This window comes from Cupressus sempervirens, chromosome 9, assembly GCF_028749045.1.
Source record: "Cupressus sempervirens isolate cs-2001-9-10 chromosome 9, ASM2874904v1, whole genome shotgun sequence".
NCBI classification, from domain to species: domain Eukaryota; kingdom Viridiplantae; phylum Streptophyta; class Pinopsida; order Cupressales; family Cupressaceae; genus Cupressus; species Cupressus sempervirens.
In genome coordinates, this window is record NC_143126.1 from 485,707,885 (window position 1) to 485,726,457 (window position 18,573).

The 18,573-nt window shown below is 35.5% G+C and overlaps 1 protein-coding gene across 1 annotated transcript in view; it reads right to left on the reverse strand.

The window, feature by feature from the left end:
- Positions 1-18,097, reverse strand: part of TOM40 (translocase of the outer mitochondrial membrane 40) — a 55,752-nt gene extending 37,655 nt beyond the window's left edge. The window contains exons 1-5 of the mRNA XM_089800700.1: positions 17,611-18,097; positions 7,735-7,816; positions 7,517-7,616; positions 7,252-7,347; positions 6,968-7,018 (exon numbers count right to left, since the gene is read on the reverse strand). Coding sequence (XP_089656826.1) covers positions 6,968-7,018; positions 7,252-7,347; positions 7,517-7,616; positions 7,735-7,816; positions 17,611-17,845 — 564 coding nt within the window. The 5' untranslated portion in view covers positions 17,846-18,097. The remainder of the gene's footprint in view (positions 1-6,967; positions 7,019-7,251; positions 7,348-7,516; positions 7,617-7,734; positions 7,817-17,610) is intronic.
- Positions 18,098-18,573: the final 476 nt, after the last annotated feature.

Here is an 18,573-nt window from a genome sequence, read left to right on the forward strand (position 1 = left end):
TGTCATATCAACAACCACTTCTATGTCAGTTGAACCATCCAATGAGGAGTTTGGTAATAAGCATTCGGTTGTAGATGTGTGCTCTGATGATAGTACACTTGTTATTGCTAATGAGGTGAGCAATATAGTGACAGAGTCATATTATACTATCGATCAACAAAGTGTTAATGTTCACTCTTGGGATAATATTATGTTCAACATGGATGCAACATTGTCTTATGACAATCTGATGTTTGAGGCTGATGTTGATCATTCACCTGAGTGGAGTTGGGCTCAGTTTTCACTATCTACAAAGATTCAGTTTTGTGTTGTAGCAGTTGGGAGGAAGAGGTTTCATAGATCTTCTATGGAGCCACCTTCTAGTGACATCCAGACTTATACTTCATCAGCACAAGTTTTGGGAGCTAACTTGCAGGACATGTGGTTGGTCCTAATGATGTTCATTTGTAATTTGTTTAATGTCTATATGGATATCACACATTACTTCAATTGGGATCCAGGTGGAGGTTGGAGTTCATTATGTTACTTAATTGCTTGAGGACAAGCAATTTCAAGGAGGGCGGATTTGTAATGATCCCATCTTTTAGCAGTTGACCAAGTGTGTGTGCGTTAGCCTTGTTCTACATGGTCCCGAGGGCTAACGAAGGGTTTAATGGGATCCTGGAGTGTTTTGGCCTAGTCATTTCCAGTTTGGGCCAAAACGAAGTTGATTTACTCAGTTTCAGACATACTTACTATTTTTAGTTAGTCGGCAGGACACAGTACAGGTCAATTTTGGTGATTGGAATTCGATACTCCTCGGTGAGAGCTTTCCGATGAGCTATCACTCGCATTATTCGGAGTCCGATTGCTAATACATTTTAATGCCTGAAGTTTTATTAAAGTAACGTCTAGTTAATTGTAAAATATTAAAGTGTTACTTTAATATTTATTTTATGGTAGTGTGTACCTAAGGGAGACATAAGGGGTATTTTAATATATGTTTTATATAGTACACATCTTTTATCCCACATTGCCCATATGAGTTGAGCGGACCCTTGGAAATAGAATAAAAGGAAGCATTTGTGGCTTCATTAGATAGGTGGAATATGAGAAGAAATTGGTGTGCGAGTTGCAGCTTTGTTCTTGGCATTTGAAGACGTCTATCCTCTCTTGTAACATTCTAGACGTCATTCCCTTGGGGTTTGGCCTTTGGAATTCTTTCTTATTGGCTTCATTATCAGGCAGTTTAGTTGCATTTCCGGCTACAGGCAGATTTGATATTTTGCTCGTATCTTTTTCACTACTTGTCCGACGCTTATGCCGCTTGGAGGGAATGGTATTATGAAGGTAGTGGACTGATTGGAGGACAAAGTATTGTAGTAGCAAGTTCGTAAGCATGGGCTGGAGTATTATGACAATATTGCTGAAGTAATTAGTGAGTTGATAAATCTGCCATGTATTTGGTTTTATGAATTCTGAAAATAACATTTTATTAGCAGCAGTTCATTTCCACTTTGCATATTATTGTAGTTTATTTCTTGTTTATGTTGTATGATACCAATTCCATGCACGAAACACAACAAACAAATAAACGTTTGATTTCCAGAGTTATAAGGGGTTTTAAGAAGTTGAATGCAAACTGTTTGACATAATTCCTTTCAGCAATTTGGTTTAGTTAGCTGGGACATCCAAGGGTGTCCATTACACATTTTTAGAATTAATATAATTTCAACAACTGATTCAGCTTTTGGGCATTCCTGGGTGTCCATTACAGTGGTATCAGAGCTATAAGTCCTGCCATCCTGTGGAGGTCTTATAGAGAATTTGGAACAGTGAGATAAAGGGAAAAGAGTCTGACAAAATGTATACCAGTCTAGATCAAGAAAATGCAATGCTTAGGTTACTTAGTTCATTAAAGGAGGGGCAGCAGATGCAACAGGAGCATAATAGGCGAATGGATATGATGTTGCAACTTATGGCTAGACAGATGGGCATCAACATTGATGATTCGTATGTTGCTCCAGCACAGAAGGTAGTTGATTCTTCAGATGGGATCGAGACACCACCGGGCTATGCTATTGGTGATAGTCAGGAGTCCACATATGAAGCTTTGTCAGAGGATGGCGATGCAACAATAATGGGATTAGGAGAATGCGAGGATACTATCATATCAGCAGCCACTTCTGTGTCCGTTGAACCATCCAACAAGGAGTTTAGCAGTATGCATGCAGTTGTAGATGTGTGCTTTGATGATAGTACACCTATTATTGCTAACAAGGTGAGTGATATAGTGACAGAGTCATATTATACTATTGATCAACAAAGTGTAGATGTTCACTTCTGCGATAGTTCTATGTTCAACATGGATGCCACATTGTCTTATGACAATTTGATGTTTGAGGTTGATATTGATCACTCTTCTGAGTGGAGTTGGGCTTTGTTTTCACCATCTACAAATATTCAGTTTTGTGTTGCAGCAGTTGGGAAGAAGAGATTTCATAGATCTTATACGGAGTTACCTTTTGGTGACATTCTAACTTCTTCACCATTAGCACAAGTATTGGGTGCTAGGTTGCATGACATGTGGTTGGTTCTGATGATGCTGATTTGTAGTTGGTATAATGTCTACAAGGATGTCGCATACTACTTCAATTGGGATCCAGGAGGAGGATGAAGTTCATTATGTTACTTAATTGCTTGAGGACAAGCAATTTCAAGGAGGGCGGATTTGTAATGATCCCATCTTTTGGCCTTCACGTTCTCCAAAGTCTAAGTGGAGGATAAGAAGAAATTAAATTAATTTCTTATAAAGCCATTAAATAAATTTAAATTAAAAGGTGGCTTTATATTTAATTAATTTAATTAATTATTGTATTACAAAGGAGATGCTTCTAGAGTGTGTATTAATTATTGGAAAGGTGGAAGCCTCTAGAAGCACAATTAATTGTTGCAAGAGAGGAGTTTCTAGAGAGTGCATTAATTATTGGAAGGGGGAAGCTTCTAGCACTTGCAATTAATTAATGTTTTAGTTCTTTCTAGAAGGGTGAAGGAATAGGATAAATAGGGGTGAGAGTCTCATTGTTTAGCATGAGATTATTGTATCGGAGGATTATGACTTGCATTTGATAAGAGCTTGGATGTGTGAATCACACTCCTTTTTTGGCAATAGAGGACGTTCATTCTCTGTTGTAACATTCTAGACGTCATTCCCTTAGGGTTTGGCCTTTGGAATACATCTCTTTGTACTTGATTGCAGCATTTTGTAATGATCCCATCTTTTGGCCTTCACGTTCTCCAAAGTCTAAGTGGAGGATAAGAAGAAATTAAATTAATTTCTTATAAAGCCATTAAATAAATTAAAATCAAAAGGTGGCTTTATATTTAATTAATTTAATTAATTATTGTATTACAAAGGAGATGCTTCTAGAGTGTGTATTAATTATTGGAAAGGTGGAAGCCTCTAGAAGCACAATTAATTGTTGCAAGAGAGGAGTTTCTAGAGAGTGCATTAATTATTGGAAGGGGGAAGCTTCTAGCACTTGCAATTAATTAATGTTTTAGTTCTTTCTAGAAGGGTGAAGGAATAGGATAAATAGGGGTGAGAGTCTCATTGTTTAGCATGAGATTATTGTATCGGAGGATTATGACTTGCATTTGATAAGAGCTTGGATGTGTGAATCACACTCCTTTTTTGGCAATAGAGGACGTTCATTCTCTGTTGTAACATTCTAGACGTCATTCCCTTAGGGTTTGGCCTTTGGAATACATCTCTTTGTACTTGATTGCAGCATTTTTAGAATTAATATAATTTCAACAATTGATTCAGCTTTTGGGCATTCCTGGGTGTCCATTACATATTCATCTCTCAGTCCAAATATGCCAGAGCCTTGTTAGACAAATTCCGAATGCAGGATTGCAAACCTGCATCTACACCTATGGAGAAAGGTCTCAAGTTATCAGCCAAGTCTGATTCTCCTTCCGTTGATGATACTACGTATAGGCAACTAGTAGGCAGCCTCATCTACCTATCTGCTACTAGGCCTGATATCAGCTTCGCAGTCAGCTATATTTCACGCTTTATGACAGCTCCTAAGGCTGATCATTGGATAGCAGCAAAGTGTGTGCTTCGTTATGTGAAGGGCACTTCTGATTATGGACTTGTGTATTCTCGGAGTTCTAATCCTAAACTCAGTGGGTTCACAGATTCAGATTGGGCAGGCTCTGTTGATGATAAAAAGTCAACATCTGGATATGTGTTTAGTTTGGGATCTGGTGCAGTCACATGGACCAGCAAGAAGCAGCAGGCAGTTTCTCTCTCTTCTACAGAGGCTGAATATAGAGGGACTGTTAAGGCAGGATGTGAAGCTGTCTGGCTTCGTCGGATGCTTGGGGATATGCAGATGTCACCAGCAGGACCGACTACTCTATTTGTTGATAACGAAGGCGATATCAAGTTAGCACGGAATCCAGTCTTCCATGAACGAACCAAGCATGTGGATGTTCATTGTCATTACATACAACAGCTGGTTGAAGACGGGACTATAGATCTGCAGTATGTTCCTACCTCAGATCAGACTGCAGACATTCTCACCAAGCCTCTTGGTCCTGATAAGTTTGTCAAATTCAGAGGACAGCTTGGTGTGTTAGATAGATTAACCATTAAGGGAGGGTATTATAATAATAGATAAGACGTCTATTATTAGTTAATGGTTATCTTGTAAATATCTTTAGCTTTAGTTTGCTTTCGTTTTTTGCTTTCTTTGGAATAGAATGTTTCTATTCTTTACAATCGTTTCCTAAGGAAACATCGTCTCTTCCTTTTGTATAAATTGACCTTTCGGTCTCTGTTATTAATAAGCGAGTATTTACCAATTACCTTGTAATACTTCCAACATGAGGGAGAAGTTACACCTCTTCATCATGTCCGCCCAAGGGATGCGACCTTTCACAATTACCACTCTTCAAAAGAATCACAACCCTTCATCATTCCAGCCCTTTGAGAGAGTCACAACTTTTCATAATCACGCCCTTTTGAGAGTCATAAACCTTCATAACTTTTGTCTTTTGAAGAAAGCACTTCCTTACTTTCTTCTATACTAATTCTTTCTTCACTCACCTCTTCCCTTTTTGTTCCTTCTTCTACCCCTTTCATGACACTTGAGTCATCATGTTTCATTGTTGCCTTTGAGACAAATATATCATCCCTTTGAGAGGGTCACAACTTTTCATAATCACGCCCTTTTGAGAGTCATAAACCTTCATAACTTTTGTCTTTTGAAGAAAGCACTTCCTTACTTTCTTCTATATTAATTCTTTCTTCACTCACCCCTTCCCTTTTTGTTCCTTCTTCTACCCCGTTCATGACACTTGAGTCATCATGTTTCATTGTTGCCTTTGAGACAAATATATCATCCCTCCAAAATGATCTCCCTTGGATCCTCCTCAAATAAAACCTTCTCCCTTCATATCTTCCAACGTGAGGGAGAAGTTACACCTCTTCATCATGTCCATCCAAAGGACACGACCTTTCACAATTACCACTCTTCAAAAAAATCACAACCCTTCATCATTCCTGCCCTTTGAGAGAGTCACAACTTTTCATAATCACACCCCTTTGAGAAACATAACCCTTCATAATTTTGTCTTTGAAGAAAGCACTTCCTTACTTTCTTTTGTATTAATTCTTTCTTCACTCATGCCTTCCCTTTTTCTTCTTTCTTCTACCCCTTTCAAATGGAGTTCTCTTCTCCCTTGTGTATCTCATGTTTGAGGGAGTCCCAAATTTTCATCTGATGCATTTTGACCATTCATTAAACATAACTAAATTTTAATTATGTTTTATAATTTAAAAATCTTTTATTCTTTTATATTTTAATTAATCATTATTGTTTATGATTAAATGATTTAAATCCTATTTCAAAAAGGGTACATTAAAAATTGAAATTCAGCACCTCTATCATATGAAAACAATTGTACATGGAAGCACGTGCATGTAGTCAAAATAGGTATATGTAAAAGTGGGTCCATGAAGACTTCCATGTCCAGTTACGATTAATATCCTCGTCGTTAGGAGAGTCAAAAGAAGATGGAAGCACGTGCATGTAGTCAAAATAGGTATATGTAAAAGTGGGTCCATGAAGACTTCTATGTTCAGTTACGATTAATAACCTTGTCGTTAGGAGAGTCAAAAGAAGCTGTAATGCAGAGTCTCTTGCATCTTAGTAATCATAACAATAACTCCAATATTTTAAGTTAATTTCTGGGTCAAAGGCTAACCAGCATACCGATTTGGTAAGCAAGAAATCCTCCTGCAAACAAAGAGACTTATTCAGTTAGCTGTGCTGATTTGGCTGACCATACACAGGAATTGCAATAAGAGTGCTGGGATTAAAAAAGGATTGATATAAAATCTGCCAAGCATATTTCACGAACAAGAGGATTTTGTCAATGATAGTGAAAACAAGACTGACTCGTAAAGGTAGACTGGTGGCTTACCACATGCATAGGTATTAGATGTAGAACTGCTATTACTCATGATGTCATATAACTATGATTGCATAAGGTGTGTAAGTTTCTGTTATTTATTTTGATTTAGTGATTTGCAATAATTCGCCTCTTATTTTCAAATTGTATTATTGAATTGTATATCGTTTTCAGAAAAATAAGTGATCCAACATTAATCATAATTTATTGCTGCTGACTTTGGACGAAGATCTCATGTTCAAAATTTGGTGGATCACTCAACTTATCCTAAAACTTGGTACTCAACTCTGCACACGTTATCCTTCAAACTTGGCATTGCTAGATAGCACCCCAGTTTGTAGAACATATTTATTGCTAACCATATTATATCACAACAAAATACAGATCACGTAGAATATTGTAGCATTCAAGTTAACATAGACTGCTGAAGCGTATAAACTAATGCCATTTACATTATTGCTTGTTCTAAATATAAAACACAACTAAAAAGACCAAATATCACCTTATAGTCAAAGTTGAACATCCCTTGAGAGAAATGTGGCTCATTAGTCAGCTGTACATGACAAAACAGGGATCAATTAGAACCATTCTCAAATAATAAATAATTAAAACCACTTTTGGTCATCATTATATATCTATAATAAGCTAATCAACATTTGCAATCCAAAAGAAATCTTACTCTTTCCTATAGACACATGCAAGAATTAAAATAAGGGATAACAAACTTACAAAATAGACCAAAAGTGCTAACACCATTAAAAAACAATATATGAGCATGTAGATTACCTGTGCATTTATTTTAAGTGTCAGATTCTCAGTCAAATCAGCTTTAACCCGTGCACTCAACCTCCCATCTGTCAGAATCCGTCCAACAAGCATTAACTGCAAAAGAAAAGTGATAATTCCTTCTCATGCTCATGCAAAAAAGTCAATAGAGGAACCATGCACAGATTTCTAAAGATAAATTTCTGAACAAATTGTAAATCTTATAAGCCTTGAGTAACTTAGCTTTAGAAGGATCCAGGAACGAAGCGTAACCCTGCTAATTTACCTTAGGATCCAGGAAGTTTGCACCGAACTCATAATGTCCACTAGGAACCTTGATTACATCTGTTGATTGTGAGGGAACTTCAGTGGATCCCATAAAGACGCTGATGAAATATACACATTTGAAGTAAAGTTCAGTGGCGAAAAATTTAAGTAGACTTATAAGACATGGTTCTATGATTTGGGGCATCAAAAGATAGCATGTTCGAAGTAAGAAAATACCTGTGGCTGAGTGAAAACTTCTGATTAAGAGGTTTTGTGAAATCAAATCGCATGCCTTCAAATAGTTCAGGCTTGAGTGACACTGCACAGTGCTAATTATGTGTCAATCAACTAGAAAAGTAAGAAATGCAATATTAATTAGTTTCAGAACTCCAAAAAATGCCTTTCAGGATGTAAAACCAGTTTGATGGTTTGACTTACAACTTCCAGAATATATAAACTAAGTAAAAAGCAGATGTCACATTGATTCTATTGTCTGAAATGTTTGTACAAAATCAACTATGTTTAATGATATGTTCTTTAGTATTTCCAGCATTTCCACAAACATCAAAAGTAGAAGACTACAAATATGGTTGATTCCAAATGTTTACATCAAACTCTTTACCTGTGAAAATCTCAAGGCTTTAGTTCTAATATTTACTTCATTCAATTGACAGTAAGATGCCTAAGTGGATCCACACAATAGGCAACAGTCTGACCATGATGAGGGAAACAAAATTCAGACTCTCAGATGATCTACAGGTTAAATGCAAAGTTGCATCATTGCAAAGTGCTGAAGAACAACCCAGAATATGGAAAAAAGACTGCAAAATATTATATTACCAAGTTAGACAATTACTATACCTGAGATGCCTATTTCAATTCCTAAGAGATCTCAGTTAACTTCTTGATGAATTTTTTCCTCTTTTATAAAATTGATATGGCGTATTTCTTACATTGCACACATTGATTTGTTTCCGCTGTTTTCCCCTTGTCATGTATTGCAACTATAATTTACGCTTGCAACAGTTCTTCACCTTGTTGTTCAACCTAACTCAACCTAAGCAATTTTTTCCAAAAAATAATAAGCACTTTTTTTTCATTTTCTGTACTTTAGACTGTATACATTCTAGTTTTTTCTCCTACATCCTATCTATTTGATAAAGATCTCATGTGTGATATCTGGGGAAACAAACAATTAACTTAAGAGGATACAGATACATTCTTTAATGTGAATCATGTGTTAAGTCAATCAGCCTTTGCAGTGGCCAACATAGGTTCATTAAGCTGCTAATATAACTTTCATTTCTAGAGCTCAAACAAAAATAGTCCCTCTCTTTTACTTCAAGAACATATGACACCCCTATGAAATCAATTTTTCAAATAAAAATAACTTTCATTTCTAGAGCTCAAACAAAAATAGTCCCTCTCTTTTACTTCAAGACCATATGACACCCCTATGAAATCAATTTTTCAAATAATGATTATTGCACCAAAGAAAAAAAAACTAGCTTTGAATAATCCACTAACGTAACTTATGTCTTCAATGATGTTAAAGTTCAAAACATAACAGATAATGAGAGAACAGTAAGCATCAACCAGACAAATTAAAGAAGTTAAAAGCAGTCATTCTCCAAGTTTTTCAGACACAGGAGTTCAGGAAAAGAGAAAAAGAATCCTAGATTTTGTCAAAGGTGGATGCACAGATAATCATTTATGTGTGTATGTAGTATGTATATTATCTACATATGTATATGTGTCAATATGACTGTGCTTAAATGGCAAGGCCATCTGATTCTCAAGATAGAGACCAATGTACAAATCACTAAGTGACATCAAAAGATAGAAATCCAAGCAGTTGCTCTTAGATTTCCATTGTGGCTTCAAAATTGATTAGACTAGAAAAATAGATTGTGCTGGTCACCCTTATGACCTCTGCTGGTATGGAGCCAGTCTAAGTAATCCCTCCTCATTGATCAAAATACATATATTCCAATTCTGGGTAAGGATATTATGCATAGTTTGCAAACTCTCCTAGTACTTTTTGAATTGCCCAGTACTATCTAATTTTTTGTTGGGCGAGTGCTCACAAGTTTAACTCTCGCATTTTTATAGACACAAAAAACCATGGGTAAAAATGTTGATGCACTTAAAACATTGGTTAACACTTGTTTTCCACATGCTGATTTTGCTATAAAACCATGCATTTTCTCTTTTCAGATGTCAATTTTTAATTTAATACATTGAAAAAATGTGCTCCTTTATGATATTTTAAATTTTTATTCTTTCTAAGTTGTCGAACAAGTTTTTGCCAAGTTGAAAATTTTAGGCTTGTTGATTACTCTTCGAGTCTGCAAACTATGCTATTATGTTTTACAACAATTTTGATTTATTGTTTGCATTTATGAGCTTTTGATAGCCAACAGCTGATAATTGATTCCACTGTCGATTATCGAAAACTCATAAATGCAATTTGTCGGAAATAGAGATGGAATAACTGAGAGGGGAGGGGTGAATCAGTTACCACAAAACTAAATCCACAGATCCTTAGATGTCTTAAAATATAGTTGTTGCTGATACTCGGTAACCACACAAATGAATGCTAAAACTTGATAGATGTTCTGTTAACTTATTGAGCATTTAAAGTTATTAACATGCATGCATAAAGAAATAACATGAACACAAGAGACACCAGATTTAACGTGGAAACCCAATTTGGGAAAAACCACCAAGTAACTAGTTACCAATTTTCACTCTTCTGAAGTGAGCCCTGTTAGGAGCCAACCCTATTAAAAGTTACAAAACACACTGTTAGGTGTGACCCTGTTAGAGGATTTAATCACCTTGTTAGAAGTGGCCTTGTCAGAGGTCTTTAAAACAATTCAACTGAATTGTCACCTTGTTAGAGGATTTACAAAATGGCTGTAAAACCAACTCTGTTAAGAGATTTTGAATCACTGTCACAATGATTAGAAAGCAACAATGAAGTGATCTGAAATATATGCAACTTATCTTTGCTGAATACAGATCTCTGTTTTGCTTCACTAGATCCTCACTAATCGAATACAACTTTGCACCTCCATAAGCATATCTAATCCTTCTTCAACATTCGCTCATATATTCAATATTCGTTCATTCCATATCCATACATTCGCACTCTTATTCATCCACACTCTTACATCTTATGAATTCACAACTTAACCTTTCATATATACCTTACAGATTGTCAAGTCGGCTCAATTACAAGTTACAACAACCGAAAAACATTAAATCAGTCGACTGCACAAAACAATTAAACTTAACTCTTTAGAACAATAAAATTCTTCGCTGCCCGACCCAGCTCGATGACCACTGCTCTAGAATGGTTTCCCCAATGTTAACCAAGTGAATCTCGGTAAACATTGCAAACCTTGCAACTTCCTTCGGAGACTGAGTTAACTCGGTAAACACTGACCTTCCTTCGTTTACCGAGTGAGCTCGGTAAAAGCTAACTTTTTCTTCAATGACCGAGTGAACTCAACAGACATTGACTTTCCCTTTGTTAACCTTGGGAGCTCGGTTAACATTAACTTTTTGCTACAAAATTCTTTGATGCCCGAGTGAGCTCGGTAAGAGCTAACTTACTGTGTAATGTTCAGGAACGTTCGGTAGACACTGTAAATTGCTTTGCTGACCGTCTGAGCTCGGTAGACTCTGTCTGATGACTGATATGACATTTGTGTAACATCAAAGACAATACACAATTAACAATTGTATCCAACACAATCAACAAATCAAAATGGTCTGTAACATTGCAGCATTACTCAGGATTGCAATTTATTCTAAAAATCAACAGTATAAATGGTAATTTGTCCTTGAGATCAAACAAGAAGAAAAATAATTCTCTTTCCAGTACAACACAAAACAACTCCTGTTAGTTGGTTTTTTAATTTCACAAAAGAACTAAAAGTTGCAACGCAGGACAATATCAAGCGGTAGACCCCTGTCACCCTTCCCAACAAATAAAACCCCCTGAAGCCACACAAACCAGCAAGTCACAAGCCGTGGGAGAGGGGAGAGAGGGTGTGAGTGGAGCGTGGTGGGGGAGCAAAGAGTAGAGTGATCCAAGGAGATTCCCAATATATGCCATATCACTTAGAATCAAGACGCCAAGCAAACACAAATCACCAATGTGTGTGTGCACTTATTTATATATACATACTTCTCAACCTCTTCCATAAGTAGTGGTAATTTTCCCATGACCATTATTTCTGATCAAACATGCACTTCTCTAGGACATGACAAAACAATATTACTTTTTTTTTTGCAAATATTGAGCTTTGCCTTGACCAAAAAAAGTTAAGAGGGATTATAAGGAGGAAGAGAGAGAAGCAGATCAAAGATAAGATAGGAAATGGAGCTCCTAAGGAAACAGGGCGAAGCATAAGCTTAATTTTTTTGTCACAGTTAAAGGTAAAAAATAACAATTATTTAGTTTGGGGTTTTTTGTTTTGAAACAAATAACAAAACCATTTTTTTATAAAAGGTTAAAGATTTCCTTAATATCTTATTGAATTGATTTTCAAATTGGAACAAGTAGGCAACCCATGTCCACAAAACCATGCACAATAAGGAAGCATCACAAGAAACATCACCCATATCTGGAAGACATCTTGGTGATGACCACAGCTCTTTTGCAAAATGGGGGCAAGGGTACATTTTGTCCCCACTCCTTTTTAACCAAAATGTCCTTGAACCATGGTATATAGGTTAAAAGTGTCAAATCCCCCTTATAAGAACCAGGGATTAATCATATTTTCATGTTTGGACTTCACAGTATTTAATCTATTTAGTCGATTAATACCTATTATATGAAATTGTGCATATTTAATATGTTTAGTTGATTAATGTCTATTATATTATATTAATATCATTGTATGCTTGCCAGAATTAATTAATTAAGATCTAATATTAATAATATACTTGTTAATATATTAATCAATATTTAATAATGCTATTGTTTATATTTATCTCCTAGTCAACTACCAAGGAGAATAAGCCCTTAACAACCAAAAAAGACATGTTGATCGAGGGTGAAAAGGCATGACTGATGCCTAGAACGGTCACTCATTTCCTCTCCATTAAGACACATATAAGCATAGCAGATTCCAAGGAAGATATAAAGGCAGAAAAATATATCAGACATATGCTTATTTCTGTTTATCTCCTAATCAACAACCAAGGAGAATAAACCCTTAACAAACAAAACAGACATGTTGACCAGGGGTGAAAGGCATGACTGATGCCTAGAAATGCCATGTGGGAGGGGAAAGCATCTAGCAAAGACACAAAATGGGGTATACATGGTCACTCCTTTGCTCTCCATTAAGACACATATAAGGATAGCAGAGTGCAAGGAAGATTAAAAGGCAGAAAAACATATCAGACGTATGCTTATTTATACTTATCTCCTAATCAACGACCAGGGAGAATAAGCCCTTAAGAAACAAAAAAAGACATGTTGACCAGGGGTGAAAAGGCATGACTGATGCCTAGAAAGGCCATGTGGGAGAGGGAAGCATCTAGCAAGGACGCAAAATGGGGTATACATGGTCACTACTTTCCTCTCCATTAAGACACGTATAAGCATAGAAGATTGCACGGAAGATATAACGGCAGAAAAACATATTAGACGTATGCTCAGCCAGCAATTATAAAAAATGTGAAAGTTTCCAAATAGAAGTTATGGGCTCTGCACAGTAGAGGCATCCAGTAATTAATAACAGACTCAGTCTATGAACACAGGACCACTGGCAGAGGGCAGAGCCCGTAAGGTAAAATCAGAGCTCCATAAGGGATCAACTAGACAGAGCAAGGAAAACGGCAACTTCTGAAACACACTCAGATTATAGAGGTATGTCGTTTGATATATATTTATATGTATTTCTGGTCATATATGCCTGTGTATTATCAAAGTCCAGACATCATATCATCTGATAAAAATTTATAAATATAAAATATGCAGCTATCTCCAGAAAATTATATTGCTTATACTAATAACATGTTGATTACAAGCTAATTCTATGTTGAACTAGAGCTATTTTATACAAATAAATGAGTCACATTAACCAGGCTCAGCATGTTTAATTGCAATATATATATGATTCATCAGTCTGCTATCCTAGCAATGTAAGAATGTGTGAATTTGGTGGAATACTATATGATAATTACCTCACATGTTAGATAAGTCCTGTGGTGGAATGGACGGTGCTACATCATACAAAGTGCTAGATCATGCCTGCAGCAGAATAGGCATAGACTACATCATGCAAAGGCACTAGACAAGGCCTGCAGGAATGGGCATGGGTTAAATCATACAAAGGCACTATTTGTGAGGGATAGTCAATATGGGTGCTAAACGTTATAAGTGAACTTCTTTCATATGCATTGTTATCGAAATCTATAGGCTAGAGTTTGTATATCTCTTTCATCAATTCATAAGGCTTGAAAGAGATTATATCGTGCTAACAATTTGTGTAAGTATATATGTACACTTGTTCCTTATTTTTTTAATTTTGAGCATTATGTTCCATGGAAGAAATGCCATAATTGGTAAGCCACCTGTCTAACCCTAATTATTGAAATTGAGTTCGTGGGGTACAAAGTACTACAAACTGAGAAAAATTCTAGAAGTGGACATCACAAATAGGAGAGACCATTTTGTCCCCACCCCCAAACCAGCGATTTCATGGCGATTCACGTTACTATGGTACAAACTAAGGCAAATCAGTGAAATTCTATAAGGGAACATTACAAACAAGAGAGACCATTTTCTCTCCATCCCCTATTCCCAAAAACATCCTTCAGATTAAAGAAACAAAGGGGGCATTTGTTTCCCACCATCCATTCCCAAAACATCCTTGCACAAGGTATATTAGGACAAGGTTAAGGATGCATCCTTCAAGTACAATGGCTAATATTAAAGATAAATTATTAAATATAATCATCTGAAAAATCTATCTGAATTCCAAAAGATTGAACAAATGCTATCGTGTGCTCAAAATATGCTCAAGAACATAATAAAGCCAATGCAATGGTACAACTTCAGCTTTTATTTAATCTTAAGAATCCAAAACCTACCATATTTTTGAGCTAATGCTAAAAACTAATCATAAGATTTTATTGTCTAGAGAAATGCTATGATATGATTCAGATCTTCAATTATATAAAATGTTCAAAACGTAGTTCATAAAAACAAGAAATGCTGAACTTGACAAAAAAAATCCATAGGGATATGTTCTTGATGATCAAAGTGACATCCCCAACATCTCAAACATTCCAATGACTTCAGAACTTGGAGACGTCAGCCCTTTTTTCAAGGACTCAACAATTTCTTCCATTTGACGTAAAAAAAAGGACTTGCAAAGAGAGAGTTTTTAAAACAAATAAGTTGAAGGCCTCTCAAAAACTAAAAGGATGCGAGTTGTCATTACAAATTCAGAAAATCATATTTACTTTTCAAATTTCTGCTGCTTTTCATTGGATAAAGTTTTTTTTTTTTTTTTTTTTGGCTAGCCCCATGTTCTCCCCAACTATTTTTGGAAGAAAGTTACAATCCCCAAAAGTAATTACCCATCTCCGTGCATCCCTACATCCTAGAAACCTAGAGAAGCATTGTGCCAACAGATTTGAATGAAATTAAAGACTGAAATAAGCTAAAATCCAGGGGCATTAATGTAATCACCTTCAGAAGGAAAAGAATTTTACAAAATTATTAGTAAAATCCTTATTTAATATAATTTTAACTTAAAACAAAATACAATTTTAAAAGCATATTTGTGTGAGGAGATCAATAAAATATGGACACTAAATGATCATTTAGATAATTTCAAATTTTGTCAGGCACTCAAACAAAGACAACAATTACGAAGTTTTAAGCAAATTTTGTCAGGGCAGTCAAACGAAGACAACTATTACCAAGTTGTAAGCAAATTTTAGCATGTTATTTTTCAAGCCTGTCTTTCTGGCAAGTAATTTGTACTTGCTTTACAAATGAAGATATCATCGGAAATAATGAGACTTTTAAGCAATTGTAGAATTGCACAAAAGACTCAAATTTAGAATAATATTAACTATTTATTAAATAATCATTATTAATTAGTTTATTAATTATAAATACTAATATCATAAAAACCATATACTTAGACATATGTATAACGATATGTATGTGTATCATTTTGTGCTGCCAACCATCATCTCTGCTGTCGCCCCCAAATTTGGCTCATAACCCCCTTATCCTCAATTTGAAAACTCTATGGAACATAATTTATTTCCCTACAAAACAAATAAGTAACTTGCTATGCCTTAATGGTATTGATATGTTGTTTATAATATTCTTCTTCCATTTCCAAATTGTCACCTAGTTTGTTCATGTCAAGTGCAAAACCAAGAACAAGTGTCTATTTACTAGTAAGTGCAACTACGGCATGGTCAATGCAGAACAACAATACACCCAAAGTGTTAAGCCCCACAATAAGTAATTGCTATGTCTTGATAGTATTGCTATGTTGTTTGTAATAATCTTCTTCCATTTCTAAATTGTCACCTACTTTGTTCATGCCAAATACAAAATCAATAAGTGTTTGTTTACTAGAAGGCAAAACCGCCGTGTAGTCCATGCAATTTGTTACCTTTTCACCAATGTGGGTTAAAGGCCACAATATTGCTTGAATTAATAGTGAGGATAGAGATGACTACGGTATATTTACTATAAACGATATTAAAAGAGAACTAAAATTATTTATCTTTCTATTGTTAATGTGAATTAACATCTTCTGATGAAAATGTATAAAATAAACAACACTTCTGATGAAAATGTATAAAATAAACAACACATCTACAATTACTAGATGGTTATTCCTTATTTGATGCGTAAGATATGTAAATTACTATTAGTAGTATTAAGATTCCCACTGCTTAACACAAGGTCAAACTTATAGCATGCTTGTTAATGTGTGATTTTAGGGAGTGTGTCAATTTTGACCCTGTACTCATCTATCATTGAGCTTTTAGTAGAAATGAAAGTCACAGTGAGCGAGAATTGTTAAAAGATTCAGCTTTCTGGATAAGACATGCATGATGCTCTAGGAACTATCCACAAGAACACCAAGCTAATCAATTGATTAAACCTTTTTGTTTTTGCAGTATTCAGTGGTGATGTAACTGCATTTGTTCATTATCACATCTTTCTTGGAAAGGTTTGTCTAATTGTGCATCCGTGCTAGCTATATCTTATTACAGTTTAAGACTTAAGAGCTACTTGGTGTGAGATTCTTCTTCTTGATATTAGTAACAAATCAGAGAAAAGTCTAGGTGAAAAAAAGGAAAACGGATTTGAGAAAGGGAGGAGTGAAGGTGCAATGACAGCAGGGTTTCAGAAAGTCGCATCAGCCAAAAAAGGTTGAAAATGAAGCCATTTTCCATTTTACTGGCGAGCACATTTTATCTTGAAATATTGCAGACGTTGCACACTTCAAAATCAGTGACAACGTGAAATTCTGTTGTGTTTGCAACATTGATTCTAGACCCGCCAGATCAATAACCATACTAAAACCTATTGAAAAAGAGTTTGGGTGGGTCGTCATCAGAAAAATCCTGTTACAACTTCCCAAAATGAAAGAAGTCAAGAGTTCGAGGCCTAAGAAACATATAGTCGAGGAAGTAGTGTTTTTGTTTCTGCATTGTTCATCGGAAAGAAAACAAAGGATGGGATAACCATTAGAAAGAATTGGTTTTTCGTTTTAGCATTCATATTCACCATAAAAGAAATGAATGTGGTAAAACAAGGTACCAATTTCGTTACTGTTGTGATTATAAACTAAAATTGAAAATGGACAACATTGAAAAAAATTATAAAACGAAAAAGCTATATAAAAGGATGGGGATTTATTTCTGTACTGCTAAGTCTGCCGGCACGCAGCTAAGTATCTTTATACACGGAACGAAAATGGGATGCAAAATAAGAAAAGGATTATTCTTTTCTGTTGTATAGTCGCATAAAAAGCAATTTACTATACAAAAAATGAAATGCAAAAATGCTAGCAACTGTTTGACGAAAGAACATTTTTAAAGACTTACTGAGAACTTCTCTTTGTACTTCATCATAGGGCACGGGACAGGGAAGATTGAGCCAATCCACCTTTTCTGGGCCCTTAACAGCAGCTTCAGCTGGCTTTGCTGGGTCAACAATGCCTAAAGGATGAGGAGGAGCAGGGGGATTAACCGTGTGAGAAGCAACGGGAGGGGCAGCAGGAGGAGGTGGAGGAAGTGGTGAAGGGGGCGTAGGGGCAGAATGGCTTGCAGACGCACCCATATTCGAGAAATCGACAAATGGATGAAACCCAGTTGAAACAAATAAATATACTAGATATCCAGGATTTCCTCTGGCGGAGTGGAACGATACTGAATATGTCAAAACAAATACATCGATGATCAGCAGAGAAAGAGGTCAGACAGAAGAAAAAGGAGGAAGAGAATTATTCTGGCAGGGGCTTTCCCCTCCCTAAGCTTCTTCCCTAACGAGTTTCGTATATTTGTTTCGACAATAAGGTAAATCTGTGAGGGCATTGATATTTTCCAAACCCTAGGGTTTAAGTAGGGTTTTGTTCTCCGAGGGTTTTGGAGAAATCCTAGGTTAATATGCTTAGTTTTCAGTACTATAATATGCTTTAGGAAAATATAAAATTCGTTATTAAATTTACTAGTTAGAGTGGTAGGTAGCTCGGCAGACTACTTTTGTCTAAATAATAGATGAAACATACCCAAAAAAAAATTAAAATGATAGATACAAGAGCTCTTTGAGAGTCCTTGCCTCTAGGGAAACAAATTGGACATAATATTTAAAATTATGGTTGTGAAAAGAGAAATTATAAATTTTAGCAAATTTAATTTAGATTTTTAATTAATATTTAAATTTTAGTTTTATAGAATAATGTGGCGAGTAGCTATTGTCTAAAAATATACAACTTAATGTAATGCATTGTAAAATCACGAAATTTGAATTAATAGATTTTTAACAAAAAAAAAAATTTTAAATTAGAA